At 39.9% G+C, this 26,515-nt stretch overlaps 1 protein-coding gene across 1 annotated transcript; it reads right to left on the bottom strand.

The window, feature by feature from the left end:
• Nucleotides 1-7,460: 7,460 nt before the first annotated feature.
• TMEM9B (TMEM9 domain family member B) lies at nt 7,461-26,275 on the bottom strand. The gene is made up of 5 exons (XM_054972800.1): nt 26,029-26,275; nt 22,972-23,063; nt 20,789-20,897; nt 15,742-15,876; nt 7,461-9,088 (listed from the first exon to the last, which is right to left on the bottom strand). Exons 1-5 carry the CDS (start codon nt 26,131-26,133, stop codon nt 8,933-8,935), a joined length of 597 nt encoding a protein of 198 aa, XP_054828775.1. The 5' UTR covers nt 26,134-26,275; the 3' UTR covers nt 7,461-8,932.
• Between the last annotated feature and the right edge of the window lie 240 nt (nt 26,276-26,515).

Below are 26,515 nucleotides of genomic sequence, written 5' to 3'. Positions count from 1 at the left end.
TGCAACACATTGTGATTACATATACAAACAATCTTGTTCCAAACTAGTCTAGTCTTGGGATGAGGTTTTATACACCAAATAAATCTGTTCAGTTTCAGCCAATTAAGTATTAGTATTTTCAAACTTAGGAATTAAAACCTTACAATCAGGTAACTTTCTTTGAGCAATATCTTTGCTACTTCCTACAATCTATGCAAAGTTCCTGGATCCAGCATTGTTATACCATTCCAATTTTGATAAACAGATGTTAGCAAAGAAAACTCTTTCCATTCTCAAAAAAGAGCAGACTCTTCTAATCCTGTTCCTAAAATAGACCTGTAATTAAAAACATGCAGCTTGAAATGACAATGTTTTTTTCCCTTTGCAAAAAAAATTCCATGCATACAATTGATTACATTTAGCAATCCTTGTGACAATTTCAGCCATTTCAATAATATGATATGACACTTCCACACATTCTGCCAAAGTTCATCTTGCCTCATTGTAGTCACAAGCATTGACATTAACATGTTGTGAAGCAGGATCACTTCTGTGAGCATATTTAAATCCTCCGTAGCAGACTATCATCTCCGTTCCCAGATATGACTGTTCTTGTTCCCGAGAAGATTTATGAAGACCTTGGACTCTGAGAGGTATCTTGGGGAGGACAATAAGTTTCCCTGCTATTTTCCTCTGAATTATTACACAGCACAGACTGGAGATATCTTATGTATTTAATTGCAGCTCTGAGTGTTTCTACTTTGCTGAGGCGTTTCTCTAAGTATTCAGCAGGAAGATGATGTCTCAGTTTCGCATATCCTTCATTGACATATCTCACCCTTTGCCTTTCTCTTTCATTCCTTTTGCGAATGAATGCTGGACCGCAGGAATATTCAAACCTACCAAAATTCTCACAGGGAACTTGAAATGGGAAACCACAAGAATCATTGTAGAAATTATCTGCAGTCAACCGCTCTGATGATAAAGCAAGAAGAGGCAAATCTTCAGGCCCAGCAAACTGGGCCGGGGTTTCTGGATACAAATGAAAAGTTGGAAAAGGATCTCCACAGCAAAGCCCAGACATTTGTCCAACATGAGGATCACCAAAGATCAACGAATCATCCATGGCATTACAGGAGCTGCAGTGCATCAGGTTTAATGCTGGAAATGGAAAATAGTATATCAGTTTAGTGATTCATACATTGTACTTAATAGGTGTTACTGTCAGTATTTATAGTGCATTTCTCATATTATGGAAATATGTGGGAGACTGTAATGACATGCTGCTGGCCTACTTAAATACAGAGTTTCATATGCAGTGGAGACATTTTAATCATCAACATATGCACTAGAGATTTACTTTTAGATACAGATTTCTTCTTTGGCCCTCTACTTAGTGTCACCCCTAGAGCCCCCTACTCTCCTGGGCCCTAAGAAGTGAAAGGTATAGGCAGACTATCCTGGATAAAACCAGAGAATCATTATATGAATCAAGTGCAATAAATGCCATCTTGAGATCATAGCGAAGTCCCCATGAGAAACTCACACCCTCATCATCCTGCGGCTCCATGGGATCTCCTAAAGCTCAGACCAAATTGAGCTTGTGGGACAATAACCAAACAATACACTCCACCCAGGGATCTTTAATAATTCAAACCTGCCCAGTAAGATAGTCACGTCCTCAGCCAACAGAATGACTTCATCTACTGCCGTATTAGCACCCCATTTTGGTAACTCAGGTAATCAGCATACCTTGTTCCCTCAACAGGTAGAAAAGGACATGGATTGGGGATATGAAAGGGCCCCATTTAGTCCAGCATTTTGGGTTTAGTTTCACCCCAAGGCTGTCCCCACTGTGACTCTTGGCAATGCTCACACTTTGAGAACAGGCAACACAGGAATCTCTGCCTTTCCCAGCTGCCCTCTAGTTATTTTCACTCTCAGCCTGGTTGCCCCCACATCCTCACTCCCAGCTCTCTTGCTTGCTCTTCCCCTCATTCTACTTTCTTTAAGCTCCATTCCAGAGACCCCCTCCTCTCTCTCCCAGCAACGTGTTTTCTCTCCCTTCTCCTTTTAGCTCCTGATCTGGTCCTGGGCATACCATGTCCTCTTCTCTCCAACTTTCTTCCCTATTCACCCCATTCAGCTAAGTTCCAGTGCCCCATCCAGCACTTCTCTATCCTTCCTCCTTCCACTTCCCACTGCAAACACATGTTGTCCTTTCTTAGTCAGCCCAGTCCCCTTTTCAGCCTCTGCTGCAATACTTCCTCTTCCCTTTGCTTCCTCTCTTTTTCCTTTCTTTGGGAACACTCTGCATACATTCACAGGTGGGTTCTGCTAGATATGGGTGGACACATCGTGTCAAATAGAATTGCTTGATGGCTTTCCATTTTACTAGAGATTTGTGCAACCTTGATTCCGTCACATTATATTTTTGAAATCTGCCTTCCCTTTTCATCTTTCTATCTCTGTACCTAGTAAAGATAGGTTTAAAGATTATTCCCTCACTCTCCCTTTCTCCTATTTTCACAAATATCACCCCAAGTATCCACCTGTGTATACATACACTTAGGATGCCATATCGAGTTTGAAAACTGCACATGTAAAGGCCACACACATAAGTATCCCCCTGGCTTCTCAGGTAACACTGGAGCTTCAAAAGCATAAAACAGGCCTTTCCACCCTTTAAAATGATTGTTAGCATCATCAATTGAACAACAATTTGCAAAGGGTTGGATCCAAACTTCTTTTTCCACCAGCAGAAATTGGGGGGAGGAGGTTCCACTGATTCCATACTGCCACTGTTCTTGAGAGTGCCCTATTCCCCCCCCCCCGAAGCATTTCAGGGACTTCATGGGGATGCAGCAGGGAGAAGGAAGCAAGAAAGGTGCGTTTCATTCACAGAGTGGCACTGACGGTGTTTAGTATGACACCCTCTGCACTTCACTCTCCTATTGAAATCAGTGGAGCTACAGTGTGCTTTACCCTTGATTCGACTGAGCCCCATATCATTTAACAGACATTCTCCTTGACAGGTGATGTTTGATGAAGTAATCTGTAATTAAAAGCTTGCAAACTTGTCCACAAAAAAGTTCCCTGTAAAGAATATTAAGCACATGGATCTCTATCCTGCATCTTAAAGGCCACATGAGCATGGAACTCATTAGGTGCTGGAGATCCAAGATCAGGTCTCCATCCATCTTTAATTTCATTTAAAAACAGCCGTGGGGAGAGGCGTGAACCTTTCTTTTATGCAATTTTCCTTGTCTAAATCACCACCTTCCTCCAAGCTGCTATTTGTCACAATAGTAAAAAAAAGTATGTAATGGAAAGCACTCTGCCCTGCAAGATGTTACTGATTTCAATTTATCATAAAAAGAAATAAGGTACAAACTATTTCCTTCAACCTGGAAATTATTTCCAACAAACTGGAGAAAAACCGTCTTGCCCCTTCAACAGAGGCTTCCTGTATGAAAATGAGCAGTTGAAGCTTTTCATAGCACAGAGGTAAATGCCATGAGCCGGCAAATAGCATCCTATTAAGCCTATGTTAAAAGGACAGGTTATTTTTCACCAAGTTGTTGGCAAACCTACCTTCAACTTACAGAGGACTGACTACATGATGGTCAGTTTTGCTGGCAAAGTAATAAGATTCCATCTCTTCAATTTTATTTGTGTTTCAGTATAGACTGGCTTTAAAGCAAGCAGCTCCCAGTGACTGAAGAGGATCCAGAAATCTATCTTGGGAACAATAATGGGAACATCCAAGGGGGACTCCATTGTCCAAGTTTGCCAACTCCCACCAGACTCTCCAAATGCTGATGCTCAGTGCATGTAACTTCCTTATGCAAAACCGGTTTGGGTGTGACATAAATAGGGCTTGAACCTTAAAACACATTAGTTTTTAAAAGTTTATTTTTCAGGAATTTTCCTATGAAATATGATAGAAAAGGAAATTGGTTATCAAATAACAAAAAACATGTCAACCAGTGCTATGTTCACAGATAAAGATAAGTTATAGTTATAAACATAATTTAATTTTTAAAAACTAAACTTTTACATGCATTGAAAGTTAAGGTTTCCAGGAATTTGCAGCACAAATAAGTTGTAATTTGTTGCAAAGCCATTCTTATTTACTTACTTATTTATTTAGGATCACAGACAGGTGTTTTTTTTACCTTTTAAAAAAAATAAACACAAAACTGAATTTGTTACACATTTCTTATCTGTTGCCTCCCCACTCAAGACATTCCGAAGAGCATAAAACAAAACCAAGTTCTTAATTCTTGCTTTAGTGACTCACCTGTGTAGAAAAGGAGAAAACCCACAAAAAAACACCAAAGAAAACCTGTAAGACAAGATAGGGAGAGAGCAGCAACATGTCACAGTAAAATTAAGTCTTCATACTTCTGTTTCTATTCTTATAACACAGTATTATTAACTCTTGAGCAAAATAGACTGCAGAAAGTATCTATTAATCATGCATCTCACCTGCAAATTAGTATGGTGATGCAGTATTAATAAAAGCTATGCAGCACCATGCTGTTACCCTCTATCTGCCTTACATTTCTTACCTGAATTGGACAGTTTTTGTGCTGTTGGACTGACTCAACGACTGATCTAAATTTATAGTCAACTGACAATATGCAAAGTAGCTTACAGTTAGATCTGCTCATTTCTGGTTTAGCCTTTTTCCACCCACACCGCAGCTATACAGACAACAAATATTGGAATAGAAAATATAACATATGTTTTTATGGTTTTCAAGTTCAAAGTGGCACATGTAATACTTTGCTATTTTTTATCAAACTAACCTTCATACTTAAGCTGTAGAAAAACATGCTGTATTCTCAAGACCTTCTCTCACTGTTATATTGAATATTCAGATTTCAACAAATAGACAGAATGTACAGATCCAGCAAATACATGTTCCCCTTTTGTTAAAAGTTTCATGACTGGGCGAAGATTGTCTTTTCTTTATGGGCCTTTGGTTAGGCTGGTTTCATCCCCACCCCCCACCCCATCCTCTAAGTGGACTACTCAATTTGGCTTTTATTCTTGCTGCCAAGGGCAACTTTGCTACAAGAAGTAAGCCCCCCCTCTTTTTTAGTATATTCTTCTTTACAGGGGACTTCTTTACAGGGGACTGGACTTAGGGTTGCTAACTTTGGGTTGGAAAATTCCTAGAGATTTGGTGGTGGAGCCTGGGGAGGGTGGGGTTTGGGGAGCGGCCTCTGTGAGGTTTAGTTCCATAGAGTTCTCCTTCCATGAGGGGAACTGATGTCGGTCACCTGGAGATTGTCATTCCAGGAGACTGCAAGGCCCCACCTGCAGGTTAGCAATCTGAACTGCCCTAGGGAGGGCAGGTCAGAAGCTGTTGCCATTTATATTTTCAAAGGGGAAAAACTTCATATTTTTGCTTCTTGGCACCTATCACCATCTAATCCAGTTAATTCTAAAGTACCTCCCATGGACCAACACAGCTACCTACCATTGAGTGTGTGTATTACCTTAAATGTGTAACTCGGAGATAACTGTCTATTTAAAACTTCAGGAAGCCAATGGGAAATGTTAAGAGAATTCAGATATTTACCAATAAATCTTAAGGTTAACTGAAGTTTCTATTACCTAAGATTCAGGGGTGCCAAGCCCTAACGTTAAATGTTCATTATTTAGGGACTAACTACTGTTACAGATGTAAGTAAAATTCCACCAGGAGAGGTAAATTAGAACACAGAAGTACCAAGGAGAAGATGCTTAACAATTTCTGCACTCCATATCATTCTCCTCTACGTAGATCCCCCTTTTGCATTGGTTCAAGCCATGTATGTCTGAGATGCCACACAGGAGGAAGCCTGACTGGGAGAAACAACTAAGCGCAGAGGAAGGTTAAACAATCCACTCCCCCACCATCTCCCAATTCTTCTCTGTCAAAGTAGATTATTCTGGATAAAAACATGTCATCAATTTCTTATACACATTTTGCATTTAACATGTTCAGGAGACAGGGTAGGGTTGCTACTTTCACACAGATTAATGCTATTATATCTTTCATCTTCCAAACCTGGAAGGCACGTTTTCATGTGTAAGATGTCGATAGTCAGAATTTTATTGCTTTGTGCCATATGTGGTCTTACTTTATGGTGCATTTTTCAGAGAAGTGGGCATCCTCACTGCTGCAGCATTCTGTCAGGGATAGAAATAGTTAATCTGTAGCCCCATTCCCTTATTACAGCCTGATTCCATAATAAAAATGCCTTAACTGAAGTGGGGAGGGGGGGTCAGGCAGAGCAGAAACATTCCAAAACCAGCCTGAAGACTCCTAAATATGCTTTAGGAATACCAAAGGGTACAATTTCAATAAAATTGTATTTTAAAAAAAGGAATACCAAAGGGCGAGGCAAGCTCAAATTGTTTGGATGGGAGGATTGAATAGCAAATTAACCTGTTCAAACCCTCAAGAACTTATAGTATCATCGTGGGTAAAGTCTGGAAGGGGAGGTTTTCCAAATTCATCACTGAATTGCTTGTAAGTTCCTAGCTTGTCAATGAATCCCCATTCTGTCACGGAAGCTCACAAGGTGACCTTGAGCCAGTCATACACACTCAGCCTAACCTACCACACAGGTTGTTGTGAGGATAAAATGGAAGAGAGGAGAACAGTGTCTGCTGTTTTGAGTGTCATCTGGAGAGAAAGGCAGGATATAGACGAAGGAAAATAAAAAATAAAATAACCACATGCAGGCCCCATGCCCATCATAAAAGAAATAAAACAGGGTCACCCACAAACAAGGTAAGGGTCTCTACATACTTGGGGGACTCTCCAAGTATGCAGAAAAATAGGATCCCCAAGCCTGTTAAGGTTGGTGGATCCTATAATCCGGTACGCACAATTTAGAACAGTTCCATGGGATGGAATCAACTTTGATTAGAACTCTGTTAATTTCATTGGGAAAGTTTGACATCACCAATGACTTCATTAGATTTGTCCCACAAGGTAAATTTCAGAGGCATACTGCAAATTGCAGCCTCATGCAAACTTTGGAAGAAGGGGATTTTACCCTTCAGCCTCGAGTTTCACTTTTTGAAATTCACCTCAGTGCTTTGTTATTAAGATTTCAAAGGAAAAATGTGTCCCAGATGCCAGCTCCTCCAGATATAATGCTTAAAACTTGCACCTCCTCTCTTGTGGAGCTGCTTCATTGGAACACAGCTGCCCTGACACTGCTGAGCTAGCCCAGCACAGTTCGTGTCATGGAGTCCAGCAATGACTGCTGAGTCACTAAAAGGGGGAGGGGCAGTGTGCCTCAGCCACCCATTACTTGTTATTCTTGCAATTCACTTTCTTCAACAGTTCCCGCCTTTCCTTCCCATCCATTTTCTGCATGAACAGATATTGCAACCAAAACACACAGGGCAAAGAATAACTAAGTCTAAGAAAAGGAATAGTGGGAAACTATTTTTAAAAGATATCCCACAACTTGAGACAATAGAGAATTTTTAATATTGTTCAAGAAAACATTCATATCTGAGAAGCAACCCATTTCTTCACTTACAATTCTTTTCCAGCTTGACATTAAAAGCTTCCATTTATTAATAAAAGTAATCAAGGCAAAATTGGGTAAATGATTGAAGACGGTGTTCTAATAGAAGTCAGAGAAGCAATAAAAGGATCATTTCATATATTTACATAAAGTTGTAATAAATGTTGTCCCTTGCACACTTAAAGAATGTTGGGGGGCACCACACTGCACATTAACCTACCCTTAAAAACAGTATTCACCAAATATGGCTTTTGTAACAAATTATACTGAAAGGAATGAAGCCACTGCAGCATAAGCTGCTTTTGGATCAATGGAAACAGCAACACCAGGTGACAGATTTTCAGTCCTGTTTATGTATAAAGTTGTATTGAGGACTGTCCTGTAAAATAAGCACCGTTTACTAAACACTCCCCCTAATTTCAATGGGATTTGATATGGTTAAGATCACATCTTAGAAATGCAAATGTGACAAGGCCTGTAAACCAGACATTCCTCATTTTACAGCTTTTAATGCCTGGACACCAAATGTACTAGCCAAATGGTTCAAATGCACGACACACTAATAAGTGTTGAAAAACCCTTAAATTTATAGGAACAAAGTATGTAACTATTATATTCCAGAATAGGTATAAAAGAGTTATCCAGCAATTGCATACCTTTGAAATCACTACCAATATTTTAGAAATGCAGCCAACTTTCATAGCAAGAGAAGATTTTGAAAAAATTATTTACATTCCATTATCAAGCCAAATTTTAAGTTACCCACCAAAGCTGAAAATATAAACATAAAAGATTTGTAGATACTAGAGCAAATATTTAGCAAGCGAAAGAGGAGACCAACACTTACTAAGTGTGCACTGCATTATATTTTCATTTCTTGCTTTAAGCCTCTAGCTCACCCTCTGTCCATTTATGTTTCACTTTATATTTGCAGGTCAGCTGACAATGAAAGCGACACAATTTATACAATCAGCCAATTTGAATGCAACAGCTATAGATGCAAGTTTTCAACAGAGACAGTAGGAAAATACATTTACAAAAGTTCAATAGTATGTAAAGTCATTTGTAACATAAATGTTGCTGCACATTTGTGTTGTAGTTTCTTCACATACATTAGCTAATGTTGCCCTTATGTACTGCAATTCACTTTAACATCATAATTATCACACAAATAATTACTTATATTTTATTGGTAAGAGCTGTTGAATAACGTACAGAGTTAGATTTTGGCTTGTTAAGTTTTTAACTATCTTCCATTGGCTGTGTCTGCCATGTCTGCAACTATTCTTTGCTACCACTGAGCAAAAAATACTCTGAAATGGCATATCAGGAAGACAAATCAGTGCTTTATTGTAGTCCATTTTCTTTTCTTCCAACATCAATTGGAGAAACTTAATTATGCTCCTCAGTTAACTGAGCACAACATGACGGTCAAACACAGATTTGCGCTGTTCTTGGACTTGGAGTTTCCAACGTTGCTGAGCATACTCCACTTTGTTCAGCACATTGGCACGACTTCGGGAACGAGCCAGCACATCATGAGCATTTGCAAAAGGTTGGTGATCCTGAAATTGAAAGAAGGACATTATTACGATGGCAACGTTATTGGTGAACACAATTCTTTTAACAATTTAAGATGATACTAATTTGGATCCTGCTCATGGAAGGCTCTTGCATCAGTAGAGTAGAACTTCCTTGTACCCCTCTTCCCATCTCAAGCCAAAACAGAGCGTAGGGGAGTCAGAAGCCTCTTAGAAATAATATAAGGGTAAATTGGAAGTCTGCAGTGGGAGGGAGAAACTGGCCAAACAAGCTTCCCCTTTTGTTAGCAGAAATGTACTGTAGGGTCTAAGTCATTGCTGGAAGCAATTTATAACTTATGTAGCATCCTTCTACAAACGTTAATCTTACAGGTATTTCCAACAGTGACTACGATTTAGTTTTACCAAAATAAAAACAGTATTTTATATTTGTATAACTACCCATCCAACACCACTCCCACCATGTCCCACAAATAATTTGAGGAGGAGAGGGGGAAGTGCAGAAGATCCAGTTGACTATCCTGCAGAAAGCACTTCTATCCCTGACAGAACTGCATTAGGAATGCCTTCTGAACCACAAATAGGAGCTGGGAAAGAATTATCATGGTCACCAGCGGCAGTATGATAGAGCACAGTGACTAAGGGCCATGATCAGAGAGACCCTTGTTTCAAATCTCATCTTTGCCAAGGAGTCACTAAGTTGCCTTAGGTGAGTCACTCTTTTAGCCTCAACCCTTCTCCTGATCAACATCATGAGGATATCTATACTACCCCTTAAGACAAGGTAATGAATGTGAAGTGCCATGAGCACTGAATGCCCAATATAAAGTATCTTTACTATAGTAATAATAAGGTAGAGCTGGCATAAAGAAGAAAAGCAGGGAGTAAGGGCATTCTTCAAGAGAAATATCCAAGGTTCCCAGCATAGGCTATATAGAAAGAATAGGAGAATGCCTTGTATTCCTTGGACAGAGTAGTTTAGAATGTTGGTAAGTTAGGAATACTGGCAGTTTTGTTCTGAAACACAAGATTAAATCTTACTACTTTATGGTTTGGAACCAAAGAACCATGTGTGGTATTTTATGTATGCAACAAGATTTTCCTGCCTCCTGGAGAAGAGCAGTCACTTGTACTTCCTGAAAAACTGAATCTTTAAATCTAACTACTCAACATACAAAAATTAAGATCACCCATTAGTTTCTCAATGCCAGCTACACCATTTTCTAAGGCAAGAGCAGCAGCTCACTTGATGCTGGACTAGCATACAATACTAGGTTTTTCCTCATTTGGTACGACAGTACTGAAAATTAGACTGCTTACATACAGCAGCTTTGTACTGAAGTCTCATAATCAACACCTTTTGTGAAGTTGTTTTGAGTACTCAAAGATGGCAAATATCAACACACATGTTTACATTCAATATCTAAAGCTATTATACCAATACCTTAAAAATGAAAAGCAAAAATACAGCTGTTTAGGTGGCAAAGCCTAACGACAATGATGTATTTATGTTAATCATTCATACTATTCTATTTCAAACCAAGCTAGTGAATGACTGCAACTGATAAATATTAACATTTGCTATTCAGATTATGGTACAGATTCAGAGTCCTCTGAACACTGATTTAGAGAGGGGCATGTATGTGATAAACACAGGGGTTATCTACATGCACTGTTTAATGTGTTAGCATGTCAAAATTAATTAGTATTCTGGCTATAATAGTATTTTAAAAAGGAACACAAGAAATGTAACATCATGATTGAAGGAACCAAGCCAATGAATCGTCCACCATCTGGCTCTTTTAATTAGCGCATGTTGACTGCTGCCATCTAGCTATTATATTCTCTTGTATGATATATGCTGTTTTTGAAATTTTGGAAGTTTATAAAATGTATTATTGTTTTTATGATGTATAAATTGTGATGTGTCTTAACCTGATATAATCCGCCCTGAGCCCACTTGCAGGAAGGGTGGAATAAAAGTCTAAGGTAAATAAACAAATAAAATAAATAAAAGCGGCCACCAAGCATTTGTCCTCCACAAACCTCATGGAACAAGTACTGAACAACAGTTTGTTTGTATTTTCACAGACATTCCCAAGAAAACTTTGGCCTTTGACTACATGAGGCATTTTTAATTGCATATTTGTTCTCTTTTGCACTTAAAATCTTAAAATAACCATTCTAGTTACCAGTTGCCTGAATGACATAATAGTGCAACAGTAAATAAATTGGATGGAACACATTAACTACTATGATAGTAGCAGACAGATATATTAATGTATACATTTAGAACTAAGATGTTAGGCTTTGATATTTCAGGCCACTCACTCAACTCTTTCTATACACCAAGTGCAAGTCAAATTAGAAGTTATGAACAGAATATACTCTAATTTTAGGGCAGTATCATCCAAGTGCAATATGAAGTAGTAAGTGCAAAATTCAGCATTTTGACTATTTCCTTTTTTGGAATGAATCCAATTTTTATGGCTAATTTCTAGTCTTTAGTGCTGTGAAGACAAGCTTGAAAACTTCAAGGGTAATCTCTAGTCAAGATTTATAGTCTAAAGGAGGGATTTCAGATGATCAAATGGAAGGAGAACCATTTACTGTATGCTTCCTTAACCCTCCCCAAGAATAAAATAAGTGGATCCATGCAAATTTACTTAAGGTCACCATTTAGCTTGCCTTGGTACAGAATTTGCATCACCTCAACTGCTACTTTTTTAATGCCCTCCCCATTGACTTCAGATAAGTAGTCTCTTCTCTTCCAGGGAACAGGCATTCCAGAGGTTAAGATGACCTTCTGATACACCCATTGGAATGTTCTTTGGTACTCAAGGCAATGAATCATTTGTAATATATAAAAAAGACTTCACAAAACCTTGAGATACAACAAATATTATGTAAGAATCCCATTACAACTGCTTAGTACCCACAGCAGCTTGTATAAAGCCTGCTGTGATGCTGCTTTCCGAACACTGCTCATCACAGGGAGGGGACACAAGTGCAGTTGCTCCTTCTGTAAGTTCGCGCCATTCAGATGAGTCAGAGACCATGTGGGGACAAGGCCAGTGCACTCATGCCAGCTCTCTCTCCTCACGTTGAGAGAGAATGCACAAATTGGTCATCTGCACAAGGCTTGAGTCATGAGGTTTATTTAAACACTCACATGGTCGAGTTTAGACTTCATTCAAAGTTTAGAGGGAAAGCATGCCACCAAGCTTAACTGAGAAAAAGCTTCATGCAAATAACATACTTGGTGACAGTTCTGTAACTATGCAAAGCTTCTCAATAGAGCAAGTACAAGGGAAAACATTTGAAAGAAATTGTAAGGCCTTTCTGAGTCTCTCTACATGAGACATCTTTCACGAGAATGCTAAAGTATAGAGACACAAAGTTAGCCAGGAAGCATAGTATAAAAAAACAGAGCCAAAGGCTCTGTCAGTTTTACCTCTCAACGGAGCCAGCAAAGATTGCTCCTCAGAGGGTTTGTTAATTTTGTTGCGCAACTTGTTTTGATGTGCAACCTGTACTCTAGACAAGAGGCTACTGTTAGGACAGAAAATGGGGAAATATAATGGTTTCCAATTAGCAACGGTGTCAGACAAGGATGCGTATTATCTCCCTACCTGTTCAACCTCTATGCAGAGCACATCATAAGGAAAAGCTGAATTAGATCTAGAAGACGGTAGAGTGAAATTTTTAGATATGTAGATGACATGCTACTGGCAGAAAATAGTGAAGACTTGAAACGACTACTGATGAAGGTTAAAGGAGAAAGTGCCAAAGCAGGATTACAGCTCAAGATCAAGAAGACAAAACTAATGACTACTAAGGAATTACACAATTTTAACATTGACAATGAGGAAACTGAAATAGTTCAAAATTTTCTATTCCTTGGCTCAATCATCAACCAAAAGGGAGACTGCAATCAATCAATAGACGAAGACTGAGACTTGGAAGGAGGGAACTAGAAAAGATCCTTAAAGATAAAGATGTCTCTTTGGGGACCAAGATCAAGATAATCCAAAACATGGTGTTCCTCATTACTATTTATGGATGTGAAAGTTGGACAATGAAGAAAGCTGACAAGAAGAAAATTGATTCATTTGAAATGTGGTGCTGGAGGAGAGTTTTGCAGATACCATAGATGGCCAAAAAGACAAATAAGTGGGTTCTAGGTCAAACCAAGACTGAATTTTCCCTAGAAGCTAAAATGACAAAACTGAGGCTATCATACTTTATCCACATCATGAGAAGACAAGACTCTTGGGAAAAGTCAATGCTAGGAAAAGTAGAAGGCAGTAGGAAAAGAGGAAGACCTAGAATGAGATGGCTTAGCTTAATAAAAGAAGCCACATCCTCCAGTTTGCAAGATCTGAACAAGTCTGTTAATGATAGGATGTCTTGGAGATCTTTCATTCATAGGATCACCGTAGGTCGGAGGTGACTTGATGGAACATAACACACACACACTGGCTTAGATAAGGCTTCTCTCAAAAATCTTGCAGTGGAAGAAGGGACAATTGTCATTGTCCACCCTGAGTTAACAAAAAGACAAATAAGTGGGTTCTAGGTCAAATCAAGACTGAATTTTCCCTAGAAGCTAAAATGACAAAACTGAGGCTATCATACTTTATCCACATCATGAGAAGACAAGACTCTTGGGAAAAGTCAATGCTAGGAAAAGTGGAAGGCAGTAGGAAAAGAAGACCTAAAATGAGATGGCTTAGCTCAATAAAAGAAGTCACACCCTCCAGTTGGAACATCTGAGCAAGTCTGTTAATGATAGGATGTTTCTGAAGTCCTTCATTCATAGGGTCGCCATAATCAGAGGCGACTTGATTGCACATAACACACACACATCTTATTTCGTTAAAAGGTCTTAGATGGATATAAATGGGACGTAACAGGGCCTGACAAATCCGGGTGCCAGGCTGCCACCGTGCCTTGTCTTTTCAACAATGATTTTAATGTAGTACCTCTTGGTGATCCATAGTAGAAGTATAAAGCTTATTTATCATTCCAGGTCAGAATGCTTTGAAGCTTAACAAAAAACTTGTGTGTGAAGTTCTTGTTGTTTATATATTACCTTGATAGAGGAATCATTTCTTAACCAGCTGCTGCCTACATTGGCTCCAGTATGCAATTAAGTGGAGTTTTTAAAAGCAATAATAGAATTATGAGAAATTGGGGAGAAGTTCAATTGGGAGTAGATCTTAGTTGTTTATTGTGACAACAAGGGTTTTCTCATATTTATTTTTATACTACAACCATTCCATGACAGCTGTAATAAATAAAATTAATAAAAATTAAACAAGAAGTGGAAGAGTTTAGAACTGGGTTTTGTAGTAGCAATAATAGAGATATGAAGGCCTGGGGGAAAGGACCAGAAGGAGGAAAAAAACATTTCCCTGTTTCCCACCCAAAAAATTTCTAGTGGAAAAACTGAGAAATTGGGGGGGGGGCATTGGAAAAAAAAACTATACCATGTTTTTCCTTTGTAATGAGCATAATGCTGTTTACGATGAAGTTTTACTCATTCAAAACATTTAGTATGAAAATGTTTATGTAAGATGAATTATACCATTACTTAAGTAGACTGTAGATGAATACAACATACTTTTCAAGGATACTTAAATGTCAATAATTTTGCCAAACAATTAAGAGGTAATGTATTTAATTATAATAAAGTTCAGTGTTATAAACTATGCTATCCAAATACATTGGTAGCCCTAGCTACTGTATCAGTGTGTTTGTCCAAATACACTTTCTTTTGTTTACTACATACATTTTCTCCTACCTCTCAGTTGGTAGAAATTAAGAAACATGTGAACAGGGTGCAGCAGTCTGTAGCACTCTCTCTCAAGTACTGGGTATATTTGCAATTTTGCTTGTAGGAAATCAAAGCATTTACAAATTTTAAATTCCATAAATAGAAAAGCAGCACAATTTTATATTCTAGCTAAATTATAAAATATGCAATTATGTTAAACCAGTAAAATAAATTTATATTTAATAAGAAAACAAATACTGCATATATTTCAACTTTACCTAAAACTAGACAAAACATTTTCCCATTCCTTTGGTTTCTGGAAATTTTACAGCATTGATTAGAAAATGCAGTCATTAACATAAAAACCCTGAATGCTGAAAAACTAGTCTGGCTCATATACTAAAAAAAATTTTCAATGCCGAGTTCTCTGAAAACAACGCAAAACTGAATTATTCAGGATGGCTTTTTTATACAGGTAATAGGCCAGTATTGTAAGGAAATGTTTCAGAAAGATGCTCTGGTAAATGATAGGGACTGTAGACTGTACTACTGTATTCTGTCTGTTACTGTAAGTATGTTCCATGTCATGTTTCAATGCTTATGCTCTGTTTCAGCTCCATTTCAGGTTTCTGCAATCCAAACGCCTATTGTGTATGTTTATTGGATGTCCCATCCTGTTGACTGTATTGACTTATATTGTGTAATCCACCTTGAGTCCCAGTGAAAAAGATGAAATAATGTAAACAAATATACCAGCAACTGATTTTTCCTCTGGGTTATGCTTTCAGAAGAACATACATGCTTCTTGTAGAGTTCCAAATTGAACCTTGAACTATCAAGTTGCTGGTTGAAAAATAGTAACAAAAAAGCATTAATATTAATCATATTAAGACCTTACCCCAATGTCTTCATCACTTTGTATTAGCTGAGAATGTCCGAATAGGCGTCTCTTCAGAATAGGTTCTACTAATGTGAGATATACCATATACAATAAGAGGAGACCCAGGATGGACAGATATATTATGATGGTAACCTATACAAAGATAGATAGCATTTCAGTTCTTGCCAATTAAGAACCCATTCACTAGAAAAAAATGCAGGCTGCTCTGCCTTAGGCATCCCATTCCCATCAACAAATCTAATTGTAAAGAACAGAGCATGTAAAAAGAACTAAACCTGAGAAGCAAAGGGTGTTTTGTTTCCTTTCCTGAATTTCTGTATAGAATTGTGCTGTGAGGCTCCCCCAATAAAATCCTCCCGTGCTGTACAACAGCTGCTAGGGTTCAACTGAATTTAGCCCAACACCAAATGTAGTGTGCACTTCCCATGCCCACCAGGTCATACAACCAATAAGTGATTGACTTAAGTGAACTCCTTTTATCAACAGGGTTTTTAAAGTTTCTTATACATTTCGCATGAGCAACTAAAAACAGATAAACATCATGCCTTCTTGATTAAGATAAAAGGAGTATCAATTCAAGGTCATGACTATCACATACAATGTACTTCAAGGCCTTGGCCCCTCATATCTGTGTGACCGCCTTTCCCCCTGTGTTCTGCCACAACAGTCTCGCTCATCTGAAAAGGGTCTTCTGCAGATACTATCTTGCAGTTGGACAAAATCAACAGCTGCCCGTACACATACTTTCTCTGTGATGGCCACCACCTTACAGAATGGCCTGCCCAGGGAGATCAGGAAAGCTCCCACTCTCCTGGCTTTCCAGAAACTCTGCAAAACAGAATTATTTAGGAGGGCTTTCTACCCAGATTATAGGGCTGTGTCATAGGAAATAGCTCAGAGAGCTGCCTTCGTAAGGACAGGAACTATGGACTATGCCATTGAGTACTGTCTGCTGATGTAGATATGCTCCTACTAGGGAGTTTCCACATTGCTAAACATGCCATGTTAACTAGTTACAATTTGTTTCAGAAAGACTTCATCTCTGTCCTCAGCATTATGCTTGCCCCAACTTTTCCACTACCATTCCCTATAGTATCTGCTCACTGAATGTTCTGTTGTTTATTATTGTATTTTGTTCTGTGAATGCCCTAGCTGTTGATTTTATTGTACTCCACTTGCGCTGTGTAATCTGCCTTGGGTCTCAGTGAGAAAGGTGGACTATAAATAGATAAATTCATTTGCTGGCTCATCTGAGGATCTTATTGTGGCCAAAGAAATCCATATTTAATTAGTGTTATGTCCTCAAAAAACATTAAATAGCAGCCAGTGCTAGGAGAAATGGTTACCAGATCAGATACAGAATGCAACAAATCTGAGAACCAAACAACATGAGATGTTTTTCAGTGACTTGGGTCCAGGGATTAGCTTTCCCTGCTGCCACACAGCAGTTGCAGAGAAAGCTAGTCTCTGGACCGGAATTGTTGAAAAACATTTCATGCTGCCTGGCCCTGAGTGCATGTGGAAAACAACTTCTAACAACATGTCTTTATGTGAATTTCCCAGACATGTAAGGACTGTTTCACATATTATGCAGCAGGGCTTTTTTTCTGGAGAAAGAAGTGGTGCCAGTACCTGGGAATACTCCCGGCAGGACGTGGCAACCCTGTCACCACATGTGTGTGCATGCGTGCATGCTCCCAGGACCATGCAATGACATCACTTCTGCAAGCGTGGCCCCTCCCAGTTCCACCCTCTGAAGCCTGGGGAAGCCCCAAAATGGGTGCTTTAAACTTCAGCTGGGGAGGATTCCCCCCCTCCCAGCTGAAGCCCAGGGAAGCCCGAAAAGAGCTCTTTAAACTTCAGTTGGGAGGGGGGAATTCCCCCCTCCCAGCTGAAACATGAGGAAGCCCAGAAACGCTTTAAACCCCAGTGTTCAGCTGTCAGGCGGGGACTATCAGCAGGGCAAGAAGTTTGTTGGTGTGCTCCGAATTTTTACGGAGCACACCGAAGGGGGTTAATAAGCAGTTAGTCCTCCAGGGGAACTGATCTCTGTCTGGAGTTCAGTGGGCAGGGCAATCGGACACGTGATTAACTTCAAGAGGTACCAGAATGCCATTCCACCATGTCCTGGCTGAAAAAAAGCCCTGAGCATACCCATGTTTCCCCTCAAGTATCCAGTCATCAGGAAGCTGAAGACAATAGTTTCTTTTGAATCTACCTGTATAATACACACACATTTGCAAGACATGCTTGTTGTCTATATTTTGTTTACACACATAGATAGCATTTTATAGATATCTTGTAGAGAATGTGTGACATGGACCCAATGAGAATTTAATCACTGCTTAAACTGGTGCAATCATAGTGCAACTACACTAAAGTAAAGTACCATTTAACTAATCCTAAGAAATAGCACAAATAAAATTAAGTTGAATTAGTGAGACCTCCAATAAACAAGTAATTAGGGAACAGAAGCATCCCGCAACAGAAAAGCACATATCACAATCTAAACATGGCACCCATTCAAATATGATTATACATCAAACAAATCCAGTGTCAACACAACAAAAATACTCTAATTAAACCTTCACTGCATGCCTTCAGCATAGTAACACATGAAGCAATTCATGACCTGCATCCAAACACAGGCAATTAGAAATTTTATCAGACTTTGGAAATCTTCATTTTCACCATCTTATTACATGTGGCCTTTAAAGCATCGTTATTAGCACTTTTATTGTAGTTCTGGATTCATCTCAGGTTACTATTCAAATGGGTAGTTTCTACTCACAGCATTATAAGACCAAAATGTTCTCTCCCCTGCTCCCAGCATATGCTTACAAAATACGTGATGGTCTACTGACATTTCTTTTGGTTGACAATCAAGCAGATTTGCAGATAAGCGGATTAAGAAATGTGACACCGAGCCCCAATTCCACCTCAGCTGGTTGGATAAACAAAGGCTTTATTATACTGGTTTGCAAAACTACATGGCAAGATACTCTTGGTATTCTTAATTTTTAAATTAACTGAAATTATTTCATATCAGATGCTTAAATGACATTTTTGGCTTCAAATTAAAACTAACTATTGCTAAGCTATACAGCTGGCATATGTCCATTCAGTCTATTTGCCAGGCAGGCAACCCAGCCTGCCTGCGATAACTGTGAATGCATATCTACTGGGCGGGGGTGTGATGGGCTTTCTTCCTGTAGTGTAGCTTCCTTCACTGTACCTGGCTATGCTTTGCGAAGAAGCCTTATCAGTACAGCTGGCAGCGTGTGGGAACCAGCCATGGGAAATTCAGCTTTGCATCTTCTGCAGGACTTTCGTTGACTTCAACTGACTTGTTTTGACCGGCGGGGAGGGGGAACTGGGGTATAACCTCTCGGGGAAGACTTTACTTCAGCATTCTAGGCAATCTCTATGTATCAGTGCACTTCTAGGGAGTTTTATCTGAATTGAGACCTTTAACTCATACAACCGTGTTGGATGAAGTGGAGAGTCTGAGAGAATCCCCTAGGCAGGCCTGACACTATTAGCTGTGTGTGATGTAGTATATATTTTATGAAGCCAAGAATGCTATATGTGACATTCATTATGGTGTAATTTGTTAGCTAGGCTAAGAGTAAAAACTGCTAGCAAGTGCTGCAGAGCTAAGATAAGGCCAGACCTAGCAGCATAGCTAAGGTTCTCTTATTGGCTTCTTGCAAATATCTCCAAATAGGAATAATCAGTCTGCTCCCTATTTAGCCAAACTGCATTTTTAAACATATTAATGTTATTTAGTAGCTGCATTAATTTGTTTGATTTCAATTTTGTAATTGTATACAGACCCTCTTGCCCAAACAAGCAGAACATCCAATGTAAAGAACGAATGGACTTTTAAACTTGAAAATTGCATTGAACATGCCAGCTGCTACAAGGAAAAAAATTCTAATGGAGAGGATGGGGGAAATGTAACAAAGAGCAATTGACCTAGAAGACTAAAAAAGTTATCATTCCCGCCCCCCTTCCCAAAGTCACCCACTTTTAAAAGAGGAATTTTCACAAAGCTGAAAGGCATGGGGCGAGCATACCTGAATGAATGCCTTTTCCCAGAGGAACCTATTCATCTACTGTGGTCATCTTTAGAGGCCCTGCTCTGGGTGCCAGCTATCTGTGGCTAGACAAGTAGCAACCCAAGAGAGAGCCGTCTTAGACACTGCGTTGAAGCTTTTGAACTCCACCCCCAGGGATATTAATTTGTTTCCCTCTGCTGTTGTCTTCTGCCAGTGGGTGAAGACTTTTTTTGTCTGACATTATCTCACTAAGTATTATTGACCCTTCCTTCCTGTTTGTGTTCTTATGTGTGTTTACATGTTTCATTGAATTTGTTTATATATTTTATATATACTTTATTTTAAATGCTGTTTTAATGTCTCATATGTTTTAGTGTTGAAATGTTTTTCATGTCACGTACCCTGTTTGGGTGGAAAGGGAGCATACAAATGTTTTAAATAAAGTACATTTAAAAATACTCTCAGTACATGGTTTTGTAATCAGCATAAGCATCATATCTGTTCTAATAAAATCTATAAAGATAAAGTTTAGTGTTTTATAAATACCTGACTGGTGAAATTACCAAATAATTTTTACAGCTAAGACAGCCAACCCGATTAAGTAATGTTTAACAAAAAACAAAAAAAGTTAACCAGGATGACTACAGATTCCTTATTTAGAGAGGATATACCCATTAGAACTGGTATTTAATGATGTAGGAAGATGACTCATTAAATATTGAACAAAATAAAAAATGCATCCAGTTACATTCTATTATTCTGGCATCCGGGTAGCTTTCAAAGGTTAATTGCTTTACAGACATAGTGACTGAGAATAATTTTTAATCTGGAAATATTTATGAAACTAGCACAGGTTCTACTATACACCAGCACAGGCACGTATGATATTTTGTTAGGATTTACCGCAAAACAGATTTTTAGTAAAAGCCATACAAGAGTATTAACTGACATAATTTTTTAAAATAGTTAAGTAACTTGTTTACTTTAATTGTGACGGAGCTTCTTTCTTCATATTTGCATTCACAGCGTAAGCAATAGGCCTCAACATCTGGCCCAGGAACTGGCATAGGCTCCACAACATGAAGACAATCACTGGGTACATAGTAAAAAGTACTTAGAGTAAGTTTAGGTAATTTTATATCACTGGAGAAAAGTTTTCACTAAGGAGCATGCATACTGAATATACAAGAGCTAATCAATTATTCATATTTTTGAAACTTAGAAATACTTGACATTTAACCCACCAAATGATCCTCTTCAAATACTTAATTTGCTGCACTAAAACAACTATTTGCTGATTAACTGGCTGCCACAAATGCACACAGATTTAATACAAATGCCAGAACCAGAGCATCCTGGATATTTGAAACTCATCTAGTTCCAACAATTCGCTCATTACCAGCATAATTCAATGGAAGACAGCAGGTATGGTGGCTGGAAGTGGAGGTGTCAATCAGTGTGACTAAATGCTCAAACACAATCGCACAAGCACCCTGACCACAGTTACAATCTACTTCTCTAACCATACAGGTTAGTAGCTCCTTTACTAGCCGACATTAGAAGATACTATGAATTGCTTTCTTCTTTCAGCAGTGATGCTACTACAATATGTCATTAAAAATTTTAAAGCAGGGCATGCAACAATCTACATGACCAAGAAAAGTGAAAACTTTAATTGTAAAAACTTAAATCTGAAGGAGGTAGCAAAAGAGAAATATTTTCAAGAGGCAAATGATTACAGACCAGTAGGAGTGATTGTTTCAGCTGTCATGTTTTTCCTCCTACTTCATGCTGCCAGAGTTCTCTTACCATATGCAATGCCATACATTCTTTTATTGAACTATCATGACTTTGCCATCTATAAAGTATGAAAACCTCATTGAATTTTATACAGAAAGAAGAGTACTTAAGTTAGGCAAAGCTCCCTAGAAAGGCACTTACACAGTGAGAAAGAATTGTCCTAGAATAATATATCACATATACGCACACAAAAAACAATGGATTTAATTGCTGAGTAGCCCTAGCATAACACAAATGTACTTTACTAACAGGAGGAGAGGTATTAGACCAATCACAAAACCAGTCACATAAACTTGGGGTTTCACTGAGCACATTATCAGCTGCAAAGGGGAAAAAACACCTACACTTTGTTATGTATTTGCTTTTAACAATACATGAACAGAACAGCAGCACACACAAGGGGAAGAAAACATAAGTTTTTGTCATTTTCATCTTATATGCCAATCTCAAATTTCTTTTTAATGCTATTGGAGTAAGAGGGACTCCAATACCTCCAGTTACCACACTGCAGTTTTCAGAAAGTTACAGGTGAGAAGAACATAAACCTCCACAGGGCAATGGACCACAAAAGTGAGTATAAAGTTGTACATTGAAGGGATGTAAGAGACTTGAGAACAGTTTTATCAATATTTTCTGCTTCTAAGGGTCAATTTGACCCCATTACCTCTTAAGGGACAGGATACAATTAATCTTCTCACTGTAAGTGAATGTGCCTATGAAGAGTTTCTATATAACAAGAACAGCCATGTTCTGTGCTTGGCTGTTCTCATCAATAGATAACAGCGGTACTGATTAATAGATCTTGGTGGAGCTGCCACACAGGAACATGCAGGAAGAGATGGTCCTTCAATTATGTGCCTCAGATTAGAAAGGGCTTTAAATGTGAGCACCAACACCTTGAAATGGACCCAGAAATATGTCAGGAGCCAGTGAAGGGACCTCAGAATAAGAGTGGCATATTCTCATCAGACCGTTGCAAAAAATAGATGTGATGCAGCATTTTGCACTCGCTGCAGCTTTTGAACCATCTTCTAACTAAAAATAAACCAGAATCATGATATCTGAATTTTGTTCAATTACAGTAAATATTCTATAACCTCCTAAATGCAAGTACTTCAAAAAATGGTTTGTGGGCTGAACCATTTTAATTTCCCTTTTACACATTATACTTTCTTCCAACAATCAAAGTGATTAACAATCCAAAATTCACCAGCTCACATTCATATTCTGCTCTGCCTCCAAGTTGAATATATTAAGGGACAACTTCAGCATTAGTTTCTAGCATCCACAAGAATAAATTTGAAGGATCAATAAAACACCAACACTATCCTTAATAAAACTGTAAGTTAAAATGATATGCACTCACCAGTCTTTCTGTGAAATATTTTTATTGAAAATGTTGCCAGCGTGGTCTTTGTAAGGAGGGCAGATACATGTACATCGGACATCCTCAGAATTCTGAAAAATACACAATAAATGTACATGTAATAATGAGAACCAGGTCACTAGGGGTGCGCAGGGCCAGGTCGCTTCGGGTTTCCCACTTCAGGTTTACCTGAAGCAGGAAAAAAATCTGGAAATACCTTAATTCCGAAGTGGCAAGCCGCTTCAGAATTAAGGTATTTTACTTGCTTCGGTATGCTCCGTAAATATTCGGAGCATACTGAAATGGGGGGGCTCCCCCACCCTCACCTACCACCCACCCCTGGGGCAACCCTTCCACCCCCCACCCCCCTGGGGCAACCACTCCACCCCCCATGGAAACCCCTCCATCCCCCACCCACTTACCTGGCGGGAGGGTCTTTGTCAGCTGGGTGACAGCAGCAGCACAAGGCTGCGACAGCCTGGAGCCAGCTGGTTTGGATCCTCTGCTGCTGCGCTGCCACCCCACTGCCTGAGCCTGCGGGGTGGTGGGGAAGGCCGGAGCCGCCACCGCCCCTTCCTGCCCTTTAATTGGCCGCGGTGCGGCAGCAGCCATTTGAGGGGCAGGAAGGGCTTTCTCCGCCTCCTCCAGCCCTTCCTGCCCCTCAAATGGCTGCCGGTGCACCGCGGCCAATTGAGGGGCAGGAAGGCCAGTGGCGGTGGCGCCAATAGAGGAGCTGGAGCCACCACTGTCGCCGACAAGGTAGGTGGGGGTGGGGGACTGGGGTGGGATGTTGTTTAAAGGGCTCCGCCGCTGCTTGCAAGCAGCAGCGAGGCCCTTTAAACTCAGTCCCGAAGCTTTCCGAAGCATTCAGAATGCTTCAGAAAGCGGGATTTTCCTATTCAGATATCCCTAATCTTTTCGGATCAGGTCTGATTCGGCTAATTTATCCGAATTGGAAACCTGAAGCGCACACCCCTACAGGTCACTCCCCATGGATATTCCTGTTTGAGGTTCTTGTAATGGCATATTAACACAAGATCAGCACTCCCCAGGTTATGTACTTTATTAATCTTTTAAGCTCTTTTAACATTGTAAACTAACAATTATCTCTACAAGACAGGCCACCTATCAGCCGTATCTTAACTGCATTTTAGTTTTTTTCAGCATCGTTCCACAAATCAACCATCCACAGAAGCAAAATCCCATTTTATGCCTCCAAGAACAAAGTCTTAAGACTGAAAGTGTGCAACTTATCAATATTATACTTATAAAAGCAACTCTTTATATCTACATTCTAGGAAGGTTATAGCAAATACACTCTTCTGCTGTATACCAGCTGCATTTTTATATACTACATCTCATTCAAGCTTACACCCATTCACAACCAGTTAAGCTTGATCTTAGTTTAAAGCATTTGTACATCGCCCAGATGTACAAATGTCTAAAGACAAGATGGCATCCTGAATAAAGGATAATGCAAGACAGCCAGGTACTAAGAGCAGTTTGGTGCAGCAACAATGTATTAAAAGACAATTTAAGAAAAAACTACATAAGGGTACAACCTTCTATGCCAGTCAGAAATAAAGAAAACTAAACACACATAATGAACATTAAATCCTAGAAAATGTATTTATGGTTACAAGATTAAGTCCCAACAGGTGCACCTCAATTATATCGATATGAAGAAGTTACAAACACACTGATAACACAAAAAGAAGAGAAGCAAGAATATGAGACTAGGACTGGAGAGACGTAGGCTCAGATCCCATTCTACCCTGAAGATTATTGGGTGAATTTAAGCCAAGCACTTCCTCAGACTAGCCTTCCTCATAGTGTCATCATGACTACTACATTCAAAGTACTTCATAGTATTAGCCCCTCGTATCTGTGCAACCGCCTCTCCTCATGTTCCACCACAGTAGCTTCACTCATCTGAAAATGGCCTTCTCCAGATATTACCCAGCAGTTGGGCTCAATCAACAACTGCTCATATGTGTGCTCTCTCTGGTACCCCCACCTTATGGAATGGCCTGCCTGAGGAGATCAGCTCTCACTCTCCTGACTTTCTGCAAACTATGCAAGACTAAATTATTCAGAAGAGCTTTCTACGCAGATTATAGGGCTGTTATAAGAAATAATTCAAAGAGATACCTTGGTAACAGACAGGGACTGTAGATCAGACTGTCAGGATGGGAGAGGAAGAGGAGTCTCAGAGAGGTTTACAATCACCTTCCCTTCCTGTTCCCACAACAGACACCCTATGAGGTAGGTGGGGCTGATTCAGCTGTGACTGATCCAACGCTTCAAGCAAAGGAGTGAGAAATCAAACCCAGTTCTCCAGATTAGAGTCCTGTCACTCTTAACCACTTACACCAGACTGGTAGATATGCTCATACTGGGTAGTTTGATGTTGCTAAAGAAGTTATATTAACTACTTATGCTTTCATTCAGAAAGGTTTCATCTATGTGTTTGGGCTTTATGCTAATTTTCAAGTTTGTGGTAACCATACCATATTGTATCTGTTTTCACAATCTCCTGTTGATCATGTTGTGTTTTTACTCTGGAAATATCATACTGTTATATTGTATTCACTTGCAGTATGCAATCTGCCTTGAATCTCTGTGAGAAAGGCAGACTATAAATAAATAATAAATAATGAAGAAAATGAGGCAGGAAAGACACACGCATGCCATCCATCGCTCCATGAAGGGCTGAACAAAAACATGATAGAAAACACCTTACAATATTGTTTATATGTTTGTGTACTCATGCCATTCACAAGCGCCCCGCCCCCCCCCCCCTCGCGCGCGCGCGCACACACACAAAACCCATATTTTGTTAGCGCCTGGCGAAGGCTATGACAGCTCCATCCATCGACTGAGAGGGGCAAGCTGGGAGTGCCTTCACCCCCAAGGGCCCAATCCTCTGACCATCAAAAGTCCCCAAAATGAAACTCGCTACCGCTTGAAAGACCGAGGGGGTGAAGGGCGAGAGGGAAGCAGGAGGTAGCGGGGCCAGTCCCTCACGGGGAACTGAGGAAGTCTCGGCGCGCTCACCTTGGCCGCCTCGGCTGGCTCGGCTGCCCCGGCCGCCTGGCCAGCAAATGCGGCGAGAACCAGCAGCGCGCCCAAGGCCACCCCCGCTCCTACTGGCACCGCCATGGCCAAGTCCAACCGCGCCAGCCTGAGCCCTCCCGCCCTTATCGTTGCCGAGGCGGACCTCGAGTCCCAGCTGGTGGGCCCTCAACCATCCCGACTTCCGCCCTCAACCACCGGCCCATCGCCGCGCCCCATGACGTCGTGAGCCTTCCGTTTCGGAGAGTGCTCGCCCATCTACTCGCCGTCCATTGGACCCTGAGACCGGAAGCTACTGCGCCGACGGATGTACTTCTCTCAAGCGCTTCTGGGTAACGAAGAAAGAATGAGTTCTTTTTGTGTTGCTCTGGGAGACAGTCTATGCGCGTCGTATGAAGGGATGAAAAATTGCCCTTTTTTCTTTTTCTTTGCCGAGCAGGGCCGTGTGCCAGGATGGCTTTTCTTAGTA

Source organism: Eublepharis macularius, chromosome 2 (genome assembly GCF_028583425.1).
Source record: "Eublepharis macularius isolate TG4126 chromosome 2, MPM_Emac_v1.0, whole genome shotgun sequence".
NCBI classification, from domain to species: Eukaryota; Metazoa; Chordata; class Lepidosauria; order Squamata; family Eublepharidae; genus Eublepharis; species Eublepharis macularius.
The sequence above is the reverse complement of the archived record's forward strand: the minus strand, read 5'-3'. Positions and strand labels throughout refer to the sequence as shown.